The following is a 14,332-nucleotide window of genomic DNA, read 5'->3' on the forward strand; positions in this document are numbered from 1 at the left end:
CCCATGCCCAGAATCATGTGCGTGGGGAGCAATATTCATGGCCTTAATCGGCAGCCGGCACATCGCAGTACAGGGACCCGACGGGTCTCTGTGCTCCAATGTATTTCAGCTGGATGCGCAGCCTCCAACACACATATATGTGAATCGGGCTGGGGCCGCCGGGCCCCCTGCACCCTCGGGGCCCTGTCGCAGTGGCGACCTCTGCGACCACGGTAGTTACGCCCCTGCTCATTCTGCATTGTATATTATTGCAAAACCAAAGCTACTAAGTCCCCAATGTTATTTGTGGACTATTACATTTTACTTAATTTTTACAGCAAGGTATATGCTTATTTTCAGTTTTATAGATTGGATAAGGTCTGTCTGAAGTTTTATTTCTTTGTCGCTCCATTGGGAGACCCAGACAAATGGGTGTATAGGCTATGCCTCCGGAGGCCACACAAAGTATTACACTAAAAGTGTAAAGCCCCTCCCCTTCTGCCTATACACCCCCCGTGCATCACGGGCTTCTCAGTTTTTATGCTTTGTGCGAAGGAGGCAGACATGCACGCATAGCTCCACAGCTTAGTCAGCAGCAGCTGCTGACTATGTCGGATGGAAGAAAAGAGGGCCCATAACAGGGCTTCCAGCATGCTCCCTTCTCACCCCACTCTTGTCGGCGGTGTTGTTAAGGTTGAGGTATCCATTGCGGGTACGGAGGCTGGAGCCCACATGCTGTTTTTCCTTCCCCATCCCCTTTAGGGCTCTGGGTGAAGTGGGATCCTAATCGGTCTCCAGGCACTGAGACCGTGCTCCATCCACAGCTCCCAGGGACTCTGCTGGATAAGGAGCCGAGTATCGTCAGGGACAAGGCCCTGCTACTTGAGGTACTCTGTGTCCCCGTGGGGACCGCGCACAGTAACACTCCAGTATTGCTGGGTGTGTTAGTGCGCCGGGGACCGCAGCGCTGACCGCGCTTGTGCCATCACACACTGCAGCGTGGCTGGGTGTGTTAGTTTCCTGGGGACTACCGCGCTGACCGCCGCTGCCATTTTTACACTGCGGCGCGGCTGGGACTGTTAGTACGCCGGGGACTTCCGCGCCGACCGAGCTTATACGCCGGCCGCGCTTATAACTTTAGTCCCCGGCTTTTGCGGCCTAGTCTCATTCTTTCCCGCCCCCAGGCCTGCCAGTCAGGGGAAGGGCGGGACGCTGTACAGGAGTCAGCACTGAGGGCTGGAACATGCTTTGCATACTCCACCCCCCTCACTGTGCACAGTGGGGCACCAGATTCCCGCACTTTCTAGGGCACGCCCACGGCCCCCTCCTCTCCTCAGGACGCCGGCAGCCATTCCTGTCAGCTCTTCTGACGCTGGAGAGGGGAGACAGGCTCAGGGAGACCCAGGCAGGGATTCTGGTGACCACACAACCGCTTTGAGCGGGCGGTAAGCAGCACCTGAGGTGCTGGCCCCACTTGTGCAGAAGTGTACTTATAGATTATATGATTATAGACTATACTTTACACTGTATGGTGCACGGTTGATTTTTGGCTATATACCCTCCTGGATTGCTCAGAGGAGACAACAGCATTGCGTCCACAAGAAGCAAGGGTGCCAAAACACAGGCTTACTATGCTGCCTGCGCCGCATGTACGGCTATACTACCGGCAGGTTCCACTGACCCTCATTGTGTGCAATGCTCGGCCCCTGTGGCACTTATTCAGCCGGAGCCTCTGCTAAGGGTGGCCCAGGGGGAACCACCTGCTAACACTGTCCAGGTGACAGGGACGGAGTTTGCAGTTTTTACTGAAAGACTTTCTGAGACTATGGCTAAGATACTAGAAGCTTTGCAGTCCAGACCGGTATCTCAGACCATGGGCACTGTGGAATCATTGCTCCCTGGTTCCCCTCAGTTGGAACAACAATGTCCTCCCGGGGTGTCTCATAGATCCCAGGGTGAGGTCTCTGACACGGACCGCAGCCCCAGACCGCCTAAGCGGGGTCGCTGGGAAATTCCCTCGACATCATCACATTGTTCAGGGTCTCAGCGGGAGGACTCTCTGTATGATGAAGCGGAGGTAGCTGATCAGGATTCTGACCCTGAGGCCGCTCTCAATCTTGATACTCCTGATGGGGACGCCATAGTGAATGATCTTATCGCGTCCATAAATCAAATGTTGGATATTTCCCCCTCAGCTCCTCCAGTAGAGGAGTCAGCTTCTCAGCAGGAGAAATTCCGTTTCAGGTTCCCCAAGCGTACAACGAGTATGTTTCTGGACCACTCTGACTTCAGAGAGGCAGTCCAGAAACACCGAGTTTGTCCAGATAAGCGTTTTTCCAAGCGCCTTAAGGATACACGTTATCCCTTCCCCCCTGACGTGGTCAAGGGCTGGACGCAGTATCCCAAGGTGGATCCTCCAATCTCCAGACTGGCGGCTAGATCCATAGTTGAAGTTGAAGATGGGGCTTCACTCAAGGATGCCACTGACAGACAGATGGAGCTCTGGTTGAAATCCATCTATGAAGCTATCGGCGCGTCTTTTGCTCCAGCATTCGCAGCCGTATGGGCACTCCAGGCTATCTCAGCGGGTCAAGCGCAAATTGACGCACTCACACGTACGTCTGCGCCGCAAGTGGCGTCCATAACCTCTCAAACGTCGGCATTTGCGTCCTACGCTATTAATGCTATCCTGGACTCTGCGAGCCGTACGGCAGTTGCAGCCGACAATTCGGTGGCAATACGCAGGGCCTTGTGGCTACGGGAATGGAAGGCAGATTCGGCTTCCAAAAAGTGCTTAACCGGTTTGCCATTTTCTGGCGACCGTTTGTTTGGTGAGAGATTGGATGAAATCATCAAACAATCCAAGGGAAAGGAAACATCCTTACCCCAGGCCAAACCAAACATACCCCAACAGAGGAGGGGACAGTCGAGGTTTCGGTCCTTTCGGGGTGCGGGCAGGTCCCAATTCTCCTCGTCCAAAAGGCCTCAGAAGGATCAGAGAAACTCCGATTCATGGCGGTCTAAGGCACGCCCAAAAAAGACCGCCGGAGGTGCCGCTACCAAGGCGGCTTCCTCATGACTTACGGCCTCCTCACACCGCATCCTCGGTCGGTGGCAGGCTCTCCCGCTTTTGCGACACCTGGCTGCCACAGGTAAAAGACCGTTGGGTGAGAGACATTCTGTCTCACGGTTACAGGATAGAGTTCAGCTCTCGTCCTCCGACTCGATTCTTCAGAACATCTCCGCCTCCCGAGCGAGCCGATGCTCTTCTGCAGGCGGTGGGCACTCTGAAGACGGAAGGAGTGGTGGTCCCAGTTCCTCTTCAGCAACAGGGTCACGGTTTTTACTCCAACCTGTTTGTGGTTCCAAAGAAGGACGGGTCTTTCCTTCCTGTCCTGGACCTAAAACTGCTCAACAAACACGTAAAGACCAGGCGGTTCCGGATGGAATCCCTCCGCTCCGTCATCGCCTCAATGTCCCAAGGAGATTTCCTTGCATCGATCGATATCAAAGATGCTTATCTCCACGTACCGATTGCTCCAGAGCATCAGCGCTACCTGCGCTTCGCCATAGGACACGAACACCTTCAGTTCGCGGCACTGCCGTTCGGCCTGGCGACAGCCCCACGGGTTTTCACCAAGGTCATGGCTACAGTAGTTGCGGTCCTCCACTCTCAGGGTCACTCGGTGATCCCTTACTTAGACGATCTGCTGGTCAAGGCACCCTCTCAAGAGGCATGCCAACACAGCCTCAACGCTACTCTGGAGACTCTCCAGAGTTTCGGGTGGATCATCAATTTTCCAAAGTCAAATCTGACACCGGCCCAATCACTAACATATCTTGGCATGGAGTTTCATACTCTAGCAGCGATAGTGAAGCTTCTGCTGAACAAACAGCGTTCACTACAGACAGGGGTGCAATCTCTCCTTCAAGGCCAGTCGCACCCCCTGAGGCGCCTCATGCACTTCCTAGGGAAGATGGTAGCAGCAATGGAGGCAGTTCCTTTTGCGCAGTTTCACCTGCGTCCTCTTCAATGGGACATCCTACGCAAATGGGACAGGAAGCCGACGTCCCTCGACAGGAACGTCTCTCTCTCTCAGGCAACCAAAGCTTCCCTTCGGTGGTGGCTTCTTCCCACTTCATTATCGAAGGGGAAATCCTTCCTACCCCCATCCTGGGCGGTGGTCACGACGGACGCGAGTCTGTCAGGGTGGGGAGCAGTTTTTCTCCACCACAGGGCCCAGGATACGTGGACTCAGCAAGAGTCCTCACTCCAGATCAATGTTCTGGAGATCAGGGCAGTGTATCTTGCCCTAAAAGCGTTCCAGCAGTGGCTGGAAGGCAAGCAGATCCGAATTCAGTCGGACAACTCCACAGCGGTGGCTTACATCAACCACCAAGGGGGAACACGCAGTCGGCAAGCCTTCCAGGAAGTCCGGCGGATTTTGATGTGGGTGGAAGCCACGGCCTCCACCATCTCCGCAGTTCACATCCCGGGCGTGGAAAACTGGGAAGCAGACTTTCTCAGTCGCCAGGGCATGGACGCAGGGGAATGGTCCTTTCACCCGGACGTGTTTCAGGAGATCTGTTGCCGCTGGGGGATGCCGGACGTCGACCTAATGGCGTCCCGGCACAACAACAAGGTCACGGCATTCATGGCACGATCTCACGATCACAGAGCTCTGGCGGCAGACGCCTTAGTTCAGGATTGGTCGCAGTTTCAACTCCCCTATGTGTTTCCTCCGTTGGCACTGTTGCCCAGAGTGTTACGCAAGATCAGGGCCGACTGCCGCCGCGCCATCCTCGTCGCTCCAGACTGGCCGAGGAGGTCGTGGTACCCGGATCTGAGGCATCTCACGGTCGGCCAACCGTGGGCACTACCAGACCGACCAGACTTGCTGTCTCAAGGGCCGTTTTTCCATCTGGATTCTGCGGCCCTCAACCTGACTGTGTGGCCATTGAGTCCTGGATCTTAGCGTCTTCAGGATTATCTCAAGAGGTCATTGCCACTATGAGACAGGCTAGGAAACCAACGTCCGCCAAGATCTACCACAGGACGTGGAAAATATTCCTGTCGTGGTGCTCTGCTCAGGGTTTTTCTCCCTGGCCATTTGCCTTGCCCACTTTTCTGTCCTTTCTTCAATCCGGATTGGAAAAGGGTTTGTCACTCGGCTCCCTTAAGGGACAAGTCTCTGCGCTCTCTGTGTTTTCTTTGTCGCTCTATTGGGAGACCCAGACAATTGGGTGTATAGGCTATGCCTCCGGAGGCCGCACAAAGTATTACACTCAAAAGTGTTAAGCCCCTCCCCTTCTGCCTATACACCCCCCGTGCTCCCACGGGCTCCTCAGTTTTTTGCTTTGTGCGAAGGAGGTCAGACACGCACAGCACAGCTCCACAGATTAGTCAGCAGCAGCTGCTGACTATGTCGGTTGGAAGAAAAGTGGGCCCATATAGGGCCCCCAGCATGCTCCCTTCTCACCCCACTCTTGTCGGCGGTGTTGTTAAGGTTGAGGTATCCATTGCGGGTACAGAGGCTGGAGCCCACATGCTGCTTTCCTTCCCCATCCCCCTCAGGGCTCTGGGTGAAGTGGGATCCTATCGGTCTCCAGGCACTGAGACCGTGCTTCATCCACAACTCCTGTGGAGCCTGCTGGATAGGAGCCGGGTACAGTTCAGGGACATGGCCCTGCTACGTGAAGGTACTCTGTATCCCTGTGGGGACCGCGCACGGCAACACCTCAGCTTTGCTGGGTGTGCTAGTGCATCGGGGACCGCGGCGCTGACCGGGTTAAACTGTGCCATTACACACTCAGCGTCGCTGAGTGTGTTTATATGTAGGGGCTACCGCGCTAACCGCCGCTGCCATGGGAAACTGCGGCGCGGCTGGGACTTGTAGTTCGCCGGGGACTTCGGCGTCGGCCGCGCTTTTACGGCGGCCACGCGTATACTCGAGTCCCCGGCTTGCTTGCGGCCTAGTTTCCCTTTCTCCCGCCCTCAGCCCTGACAGACAGGGGAAGGGCGGGACGCTGCACGGAACGAGCAGCACTGAGGGCTGGAGTATGATTTCCATACTCCACCCCCCTCACTGTGCACAGTGTGAGCACCTCGGCCACGCCCACGGCTCCCTCCTCTCGTCAGGACGCCGCAGCCATTCCTGTCAGCTCCTCCGACGCTGCAGAGAGGGATTAACCCTGGGAGACCCAGACACGGTCTCTGGTGGCCTCATAACCGCTTTAGGCGGATGGTAAGCAGCACCTGTGGTGCTAGCCCCATGGTGCTGTAGTGTATTGATACATTATTTGTTTATAGTATATATTTTACACTGTATGAGCACAGTTCATTCTGGCTATATACCCTAGTGTGTTACTCAGGGAAAACAATAGCATGGCGCCCACAAAAGGCAGGGGTGCCAAAGCACAGGCTTATTATGCTGCCTGCGTCGCTTGTACGACCCAGCTGCCGGCAGGTTCCATTGACCCTCATTGTGTGCACTGTTCGGCCCCTGTGACACTTCTTCAGCCAGGGCCTCTGCTAAGAGGGGCCCAGGGGGAGCCACCTGTTGACACTGTCCTAGTGATGGGGACGGAGTTTGCAAGACTCTCTGAGACTATGACTAAGATACTAGAAGCCTTGCAGTCCAGGCCGGTATCTCAGCAAAGGGACTCTGTTGAATCATTGTTCCCTGGACCCCCTCAGTTGGACCAACAATGTCCTCCCGGGGTATCTCATACATCCCAGACTGAGGGTTCTGACTTAGACCCCAGCCCCAGACCGACTAAGCGGGCTCGCTTAGAATTTCCCTCAACATCATATTGTTCAGGGTCTCAGCGGGGGGAATCTCTGATGATGCGGAGACAGCTGATCAGGATTCTGATCCTGAGGGCGCTCTCAATCTTAATACTCCAGACGGGGACGCCATAGTGAACGTTCTTATTGCGTCCATCGATCAAATGCTGGATATTTCTCCCTCAGCTCCTCCGGCGGAGGAGTCAGCTTCTCTTACACCGAGTATGTTTCTGGACCACTCTGATTTCAGAGAGGCAGTCCAGATTCATCATGCTTGTCCAGATAAGCGGTTTTCTAAGCGCCTTAAGGATACACGTTATCCTTTTCCCCCTGACGTGGTTAAAGGTTGGACTCAGTGTCCCAAAGTGGATCCTCCAATCTCCAGACTGGCGGCTAGATCCATACTTGCAGTGGAAGAGGGGGCCTCGCTCAAGGATGCCACTGACAGGCAGATGGAGCTCTGATTGAAATCCATCTATGAAGCTATCGGAGCTTCTTTTGCCCCAGCATTCGCAGCCGTATGGGCGCTACAAGCTATCTCAGCAGGTCAAGCGCAAATTGAAGCAGCCACATGCACGGCCGCGCCACAAGTGGCATCCATTACCACCCAGACCTCGGCAATTGCGTCTTACGCTATTATTGCTGTCCTGGACTCTGCGAGCCGTACGGCGGTCGCGGCCGCCAATTCGGTGGTACTCCGCAGGGCCTTGTGGCTACGGGAATGGAAGGCAGATTCTGCTTCCAAAAAAGCGCTTAACCAGTTTGCCAATTTCTGGCGACAGGCTGTTTGGCGAGCGTCTGGATGAAATCATCACACAATCCAAGGGAAAGGATACATCCTTACCCCAGTCCAAACAGGACATACCTCAACAGAGGAGAGGGCAGTCGAGGTTTCGGTCCTTTCAGGGCGGGGCAGGTCCCAATTCTCCTCGTCCAAAAGGTCTCAGAAAGAACAAAGGAACTCTGACGCATGGCGGTCTAAGTCACGTCCTTAAAAGGCCACCGGAGGCGCCGCTAACAAAGCGGCTTCCTCATGACTTCGACCTCCTCTAGTAGCATCCTCGGTCGGTGGCAGGCTCTCCCGCTTTTGCGACACCTGGCTGCCACAAATAAAAGACCGCTGGGTGAGAGACATTCTGTCTCACGGTTACAAGATTGAGTTCACCTCTCGTCCCCCGACTCGATTCTTCAGGTCATTCCCGCCTCCCTAGCGAGCCGAGGCTCTTCTGCAGGCGCTGTGCACTCTGAAGGCAGAAGGAGTGGTGATCCCGGTTCCTCTTCAGCAACTGAGCCACGGTTTTTACTCCATCTTGTTTGTGGTCCCAAAGGAGGACGGGTCTTTCCGCCCGGTCCTGGACCTGAAACTGCTCAACAAACATGTAAAACCAGACGGTTCAGGATGGAATCCCTCCGCTCCGTCATCGCCTCAATGTCCCAAGGAGATTTCCTTGCATCGATCGATATCAAAGATGCTTATCTCCACGTACCGATTGCTCCAGAGCCCAGCGCTTCTTGCGCTTCGCCATAGGAAACGAACACCTGCAATTCGTGGCACTGCCGTTCGGCCTGGCAACAGCCCCACGGGTTTTTACCAAGGTTATGGCTACTGTAGTAGCGCTCCTACACTCGCAGGGTCACTCGGTGATCCCGTACTTGGATGCTGATCAAGGCACCCTCTCAAGAGGCATGCCAACGCATCCTCGACGCTTCCCTGGAGACTCTCCAGGGTGTCGGGTGGATCATCAATTTTCCAAAGTCAAATCTGACACCGGCCCAATCGCTGACATATCTTGGCATGGAGTTTCATACCCTCTCAGCGATAGTGAAGCTTCCGCTGTTCAAGCAGTAGGCACTACAGAAAGGGGTACAATCTCTCCTTCAAGGCCAGTCACACCCCTTGAGGCGCCTCATGCACTTCCTGGGGAAGATGGTGGCAGCAATGGAGGCAGTCCCTTTCGCGCAGTTTCACCTGCGTCCCCTTCAATGGGACATCCTACGCAAATGGGACAGGAAGCCGACGGCCCTCGACAGGACCGTCTCCCTCTCTCAGGCGACCAAAGCTTCCCTTCGGTGGTGGCTTCTTCCCACTTCGTTATCAAAAGGGAAATCCTTCCTACCCCCATCCTGGGAAGTAGTCACGACGGACGCGAGTCTGTCAGGGTGGGGAGCGTTTTTTTCCCCACCACAGGGCTCAGGGTACGTGGACCCAGCAAGAGTCCTCGCTTCAGATCAACGTTCTGGAAATACGGGCAGTGTATCTTGCCCAGAAAGCGTCCCAGCAGTGGCTGGAGGGCAAGCAGATCCGAATTCAGTCGGACAATTCCACAGCGGTGGCATACATCAACCACCAAGGCGGCACACGCAGCCGGCAAGCCTTCCAGGAAGTCCGGCGGATTTTGATGTGGGTGGAAGCCACGGCATCCACCATATCCGCAGTTCACATCCCAGGCGTGGAAAACTGGGAAGCAGATTATCTCAGTTGCCAGGGCATGGACGCAGGGGAATAGTCCCTTCACACGGACGTGTTTCAGGAGATCCGTTGCTGCTGGGGGGTGCCGGACGTCGACCTCATGGCGTCCCGGCACAACAACAAGGTACCAGTGTTCATGGCACGGTCTCAAGATCACAGAGCTCTGGCGGCAGACGCCTTAGTTCAGGATGGTCGCAGTTTCAGCTCCCTTATGTGTTTCCTCCGCTGGCACTGTTGCCCAGAGTGTTACGCAAGATCAGGACCGACTGCCGCCGCGCCATCCTCGTCGCTCCAGGCTGGCCAAGGAGGTCGTGGTACCCGGATCTGTGGCATCTCACGGTCGGCCAACCGGGGACACTACCAGACCGAACAGACTTGCTATCTCGAGGGCCGTTTTTTTCCATCTGAATTCTGCGGCCCTCAACCTGACTGTGTGGCCATTGAGTCCTGGAACCTAGCGTCTTCAGGGTTATCTCAAGACGTCATTGCCACTATGAGATAGGCTAGGAAACCAACGTCCGCCAAGATCTACCACAGGACGTGGAAAATTTTCCTGTCGTGGTGCTCTGCTCAGGGTTTTTCTCCCTGGCCTTTTGACTTGACCACTTTTCTGTCCTTCCTTCAATCTGGACTGGAAAAGGGTTTGTCGCTCGGCTCCCTTAAGGGACAAGTCTCAGCGCTCTCTGTGTTTTTCCAGAAGCGCCTGGCCAGACTTCCACAGGTACGCACGTTCCTGCAGGGGGTTTGTCACATCGTTCCTCCTTACAAGCGGCCGTTAGAACCCTGGGATCTGAACAGGGTGCTGCTGGTTCTTCAGAAACCACCATTCGAGCCAATGAGGGATATTTCTCTCTCACGCCTTTCGCAGAAAGTGGTTTTTCTAGTAGCAGTCACTTCACTTCGGAGAGTGTCTGAGCTAGCAGCGCTGTCATGCAAAGCCCCTTTCCTGGTGTTTCACCAGGACAAGGTGGTTCTACGTCCGGTTCCGGATTTTCTCCCTAAGGTGGTATCCTCCTTTCATCTTAATCAGGATATCTCCTTACCTTCTTTTTATCCTCATCCAGTTCACCAATGTGAAAAGGATTGGCACTTGTTAGATTGGGTGAGAGCACTCAGACTCTACATTTCTCGTACGGCGCCCCTGCGCCGCTCGGATGCACTCTTTGTCCTTGTCGCTGGCCAGCGTAAAGGGTCACAGGCTTCCAAATCAACCCTGGCTCGGTGGATCAAGGAGCCAATTATCGAAGCCTACCGTTCTGCTGGGCTTCCGGTTCCCTCAGGGCTGAAGGCCCATTCTACCAGAGCCGTGGGCGCGCCCTGGGCTTTGAGGCACCAGGCTACGGCTCAGCAGGTGTGTCAGGCGGCTACCTGGTCGAGCCTGCACACTTTCACGAAGCACTATCAGGTGCATACCTATGCTTCGGCGGATGCCAGCCTAGGTAGACGAGTCCTTCAGGCGGCGGTTGCCCACCTGTAGGAAGAGGCCGTTTTACGGCTCTATTATGAGGTATTATTTTACCCACCCAGGGACTGCTTTTGGACGTCCCAATTGTCTGGGTCTCCCAATAGAGCGACAAAGAAGAAGGGAATTTTGTTTACTTACCGTAAATTCCTTTTCTTCTAGCTCTAATTGGGAGACCCAGCGCCCGCCCCTGTTTTTTTTGTGTACACATGTTGTTCATGTTGAATGGTTTCAGTTCTCCGATATTCCTTCGGATTGAAGTTACTTTTAACCAGTTTATAATTCTTTTTCCTCCTTCTTGCTTTTGCACCAAAACTGAGGAGCCCGTGGGAGCACGGGGGGTGTATAGGCAGAAGGGGAGGGGCTTAACACTTTTGAGTGTAATACTTTGTGCGGCCTCCGGAGGCATAGCCTATACACCCAATTGTCTGGGTCTCCCAATTAGAGCTAGAAGAAAAGGAATTTACGGTAAGTAAACAAAATTCCCTTCTTTTCAGAAGCGCCTGGCCAGACTTCCACAGGTACGCACGTTCCTGCAGGGGGTTTGTCACATCGTCCCTCCTTACAAGCGTCCGTTAGAACCCTGGGATCTGAACAGGGTGCTGATGGTTCTTCAGAAACCACCGTTCGAGCCAATGAGGGATATTTCTCTCGCACGCCTTTCGCAGAAAGTGGTTTTCCTAGTAGCAGTCACTTCACTTCGGAGAGTGTCTGAGCTAGCAGCGTTGTCATGCAAAGCCCCTTTCCTGGTGTTTCACCAGGACAAGGTGGTTCTGCGTCCGGTTCCGGAATTTCTCCCTAAGGTGGTATCCCCCTTTCATCTCAATCAGGATATCTCCTTACCCTCTTTTTGTCCTCATCCAGTTCACCAATGTGAAAAGGATTTGCACTTGTTAGATCTGGTGAGAGCACTCAGATTCTACATTTCTCGTACGGCGCCTCTGCGCCGCTCGGATGCACTCTTTGTCCTTGTCGCTGGCCAGCGTAAAGGGACACAAGCTTCCAAATCAACCCTGGCTAGGTGGATCAAGGAACCAATTCTCGAAGCTTATCGTTCCTCGGGGCTTCCGGTTCCCTCAGGGCTGAAGGCCCATTCTACCAGGGCTGTGGGAGCCTCCTGGGCCTTGCGGCACCAGGCTACGGCTCAGCAGGTGTGTCAGGCAGCTACCTGGTCGAGCCTGCACACTTTCACGAAACACTATCAGGTCCATACCTATGCTTCGGCAGATGCCAGCCTAGGTAGGCGAGTCCTTCAGGCGGCGGTTGCACACCTGTAGGACGGAGCCGTTACGGCTCTATTATGAGGTATTATTTACCCACCCAGGGACTGCTTTTGGACGTCCCATTTGTCTGGGTCTCCCAATGGAGCGACAAAGAAGAAGGGAATTTTGTTTACTTACCGTAAATTCCTTTTCTTCTAGCTCCAATTGGGAGACCCAGCACCCGCCCCTGTTTTTTTGTGTACACATGTTGTTCATGTTGAATGGTTTCAGTTCTCCGATATTCCTTCGGATTGAACTTACTTTAAACCAGTTTATAATTTTTTCCTCCTTCTTGCTTTTGCACCAAAACTGAGGAGCCCGTGGGAGCACGGGGGGTGTATAGGCAGAAGGGGAGGGGCTTTACACTTTTAGTGTAATACTTTGTGTGGCCTCCGGAGGCATAGCCTATACACCCATTTGTCTGGGTCTCCCAATTGGAGCTAGAAGAAAAGGAATTTACGGTAAGTAAACAAAATTCCCTTCTTTGTCAGTGGTTTTTGTCAGGATAATATTATGTGAATGGATGAAGAACAGATCCTCTGATAACAGAATTGGGCCCTCCAGTTTTTTAGTGTTTTGGGGATTAGTTTGTTAATTTTTAACATCCTTCAAGATGTACAGTAGTGTTTTGTGGAATATCGATGCTGGGCTGATGGTGACACATTGAGACCACAGCAAGGAATCACAAGCAGTTTCCGACAGGTTCAAGGTTTGTTGGAGACCCACTATTAAGTGACCTGACATGAACATTTTTTCAATTACTGGTTTCTCTAATGAAATCTGTGAATTTTATTATTTATTCAGAATTATTTCCAATTTTTCTTTATAGAAATCTTTGGATTTTTGTCTCTAAATTTACCGAATTTGGCGCCAGGAAGCTGCACAAGTTGTATAAGATGGCTCATAAAAAGAGGTCCCAAGAGGAGGAGGTAAGTGCTAAATGCAGAATGTATATTGCCTTGTGCTCCAGGGAAGATGTCCGCCTGATCACCACAGCAATGGGGAGTATATTGTGCAGCTTTCAGGTAGCGTGATGTAGTGCGCCTTCCCAGCATGTCCTTGCTACTGATACAACTAGAGGGGATAATGGTTCCAACCCTTCCATCTAAATAGCAGCAAATATCGTTACCCTTTAGATTTGGACAGATTCTGATACCACGTGATGGGTTTTCCAGGACCATTTATGATCAGAACAGTTGTCATTTACTGATTATCTTTAGATATTGTGCAGTGACCGGGGTTCCTGTAGGGTTATATGGTAGGTATCATTGTAGGGATTGCTGTATAGATATAAATAGCTGTGGTTAATAACACTGAATGGGCCTAAAGCCCAGAAGCAGCAGGTAACGTGTATATATCCACAAGTCCATTGTGTCTGGTCATTGATATGCAAACAAAGGGCTGTTACACAGTGTTATCGGTTTGTAGCTAGTTTTGTGGCTGAAGTTCCTGTATCTGTTGTGGCTCAGTGCTAAGTGTCTGGTACACGGTGTCCTCAAACCAGGGTTCGATTCCCTAGTAAGACGCGTGGTTGGATTTACATTGTGGCATTAATTACCAGTTTAATGTGACTTCAGTCTACCACGTAAATTAAATGGTTCCTGCCGACAGGGCCTGTATAGACATCGGGCTTCCTGTGCGATGGCTCCAGACATAGAGATTTAGGTTTATTTCCATTTTTTTAATCCACAGATTATTCATGTTCAGTTTTGTAAATGAAGTACGGTGTATAACAGTAGAGTTACAACCCGGTGCTGGACAAAGAGGAAAGACATGTAAAGATTGGCTCCACATGTATATTATACCCAGGGAAGGAAGAGCCACCTCCTGCACTACTTGTGTCGTCTATCACAATACAGCATATCCAAACCCCCCTTTCCTGCTATAAAAATATTGCCCTGTGTGATCTTGTAACAGTTCTGGATAGCAGAGTTCTGAAATGATTGATTCTAGCAAAAAGTCTTTGTGTCTATAATGGATAGTATCCATGGACGTAGTAGGATAGGTCGTCAATACCAGATTGGTGGGCGACATCTGGCACCCTCAGCGATCAGCTGTTCTGGTGGCAGCTGGGTGTGTTTAAGCTGTGGAGTGAAATAGCCCAGCTCCGTCACCTGCATAATGTCCGCAACATGGTACTGAAGAAGATCCACTCCTTTACATTCAAATATTATGGTGTTGATGGAATTGTGCTGTGCAGCTCCAAAACTTTTCACATCCGGCTGACCCTATCCAAATTAACAGTTGCACTCAAGTAAAAGGGAGGGAAAAATAATTGAAGGATGTAAATAGTGAATATTGAAATGAAAATATGCATTGCTAACCAGAAAACATGAAAAAAATTTTGATAGAAAAAATGAGTTATTTTGCAA

General features: G+C 52.5%; 1 protein-coding gene and 1 non-coding gene across 4 annotated transcripts in view; both read left to right on the top strand.

Moving 5' to 3' along the window:
• The window catches only part of CHD2 (chromodomain helicase DNA binding protein 2), a 239,130-nt gene that overhangs the window by 214,956 nt on the left and 9,842 nt on the right, over positions 1 to 14,332 (top strand). For all 3 annotated transcript variants that reach the window (XM_075345973.1, XM_075345975.1, XM_075345974.1), the window contains exon 36: positions 12,790 to 12,889. In XM_075345973.1, coding sequence (XP_075202088.1) covers positions 12,790 to 12,889 — 100 coding nt within the window. The remainder of the gene's footprint in view (positions 1 to 12,789; positions 12,890 to 14,332) is intronic.
• Positions 13,488 to 13,616, top strand: LOC142304881 (small Cajal body-specific RNA 14). Its single transcript, XR_012753525.1, has one exon.

The sequence above is a fragment of the Anomaloglossus baeobatrachus genome, chromosome 4 (assembly GCF_048569485.1).
Source record: "Anomaloglossus baeobatrachus isolate aAnoBae1 chromosome 4, aAnoBae1.hap1, whole genome shotgun sequence".
NCBI lineage: Eukaryota > Metazoa > Chordata > Amphibia > Anura > Aromobatidae > Anomaloglossus > Anomaloglossus baeobatrachus.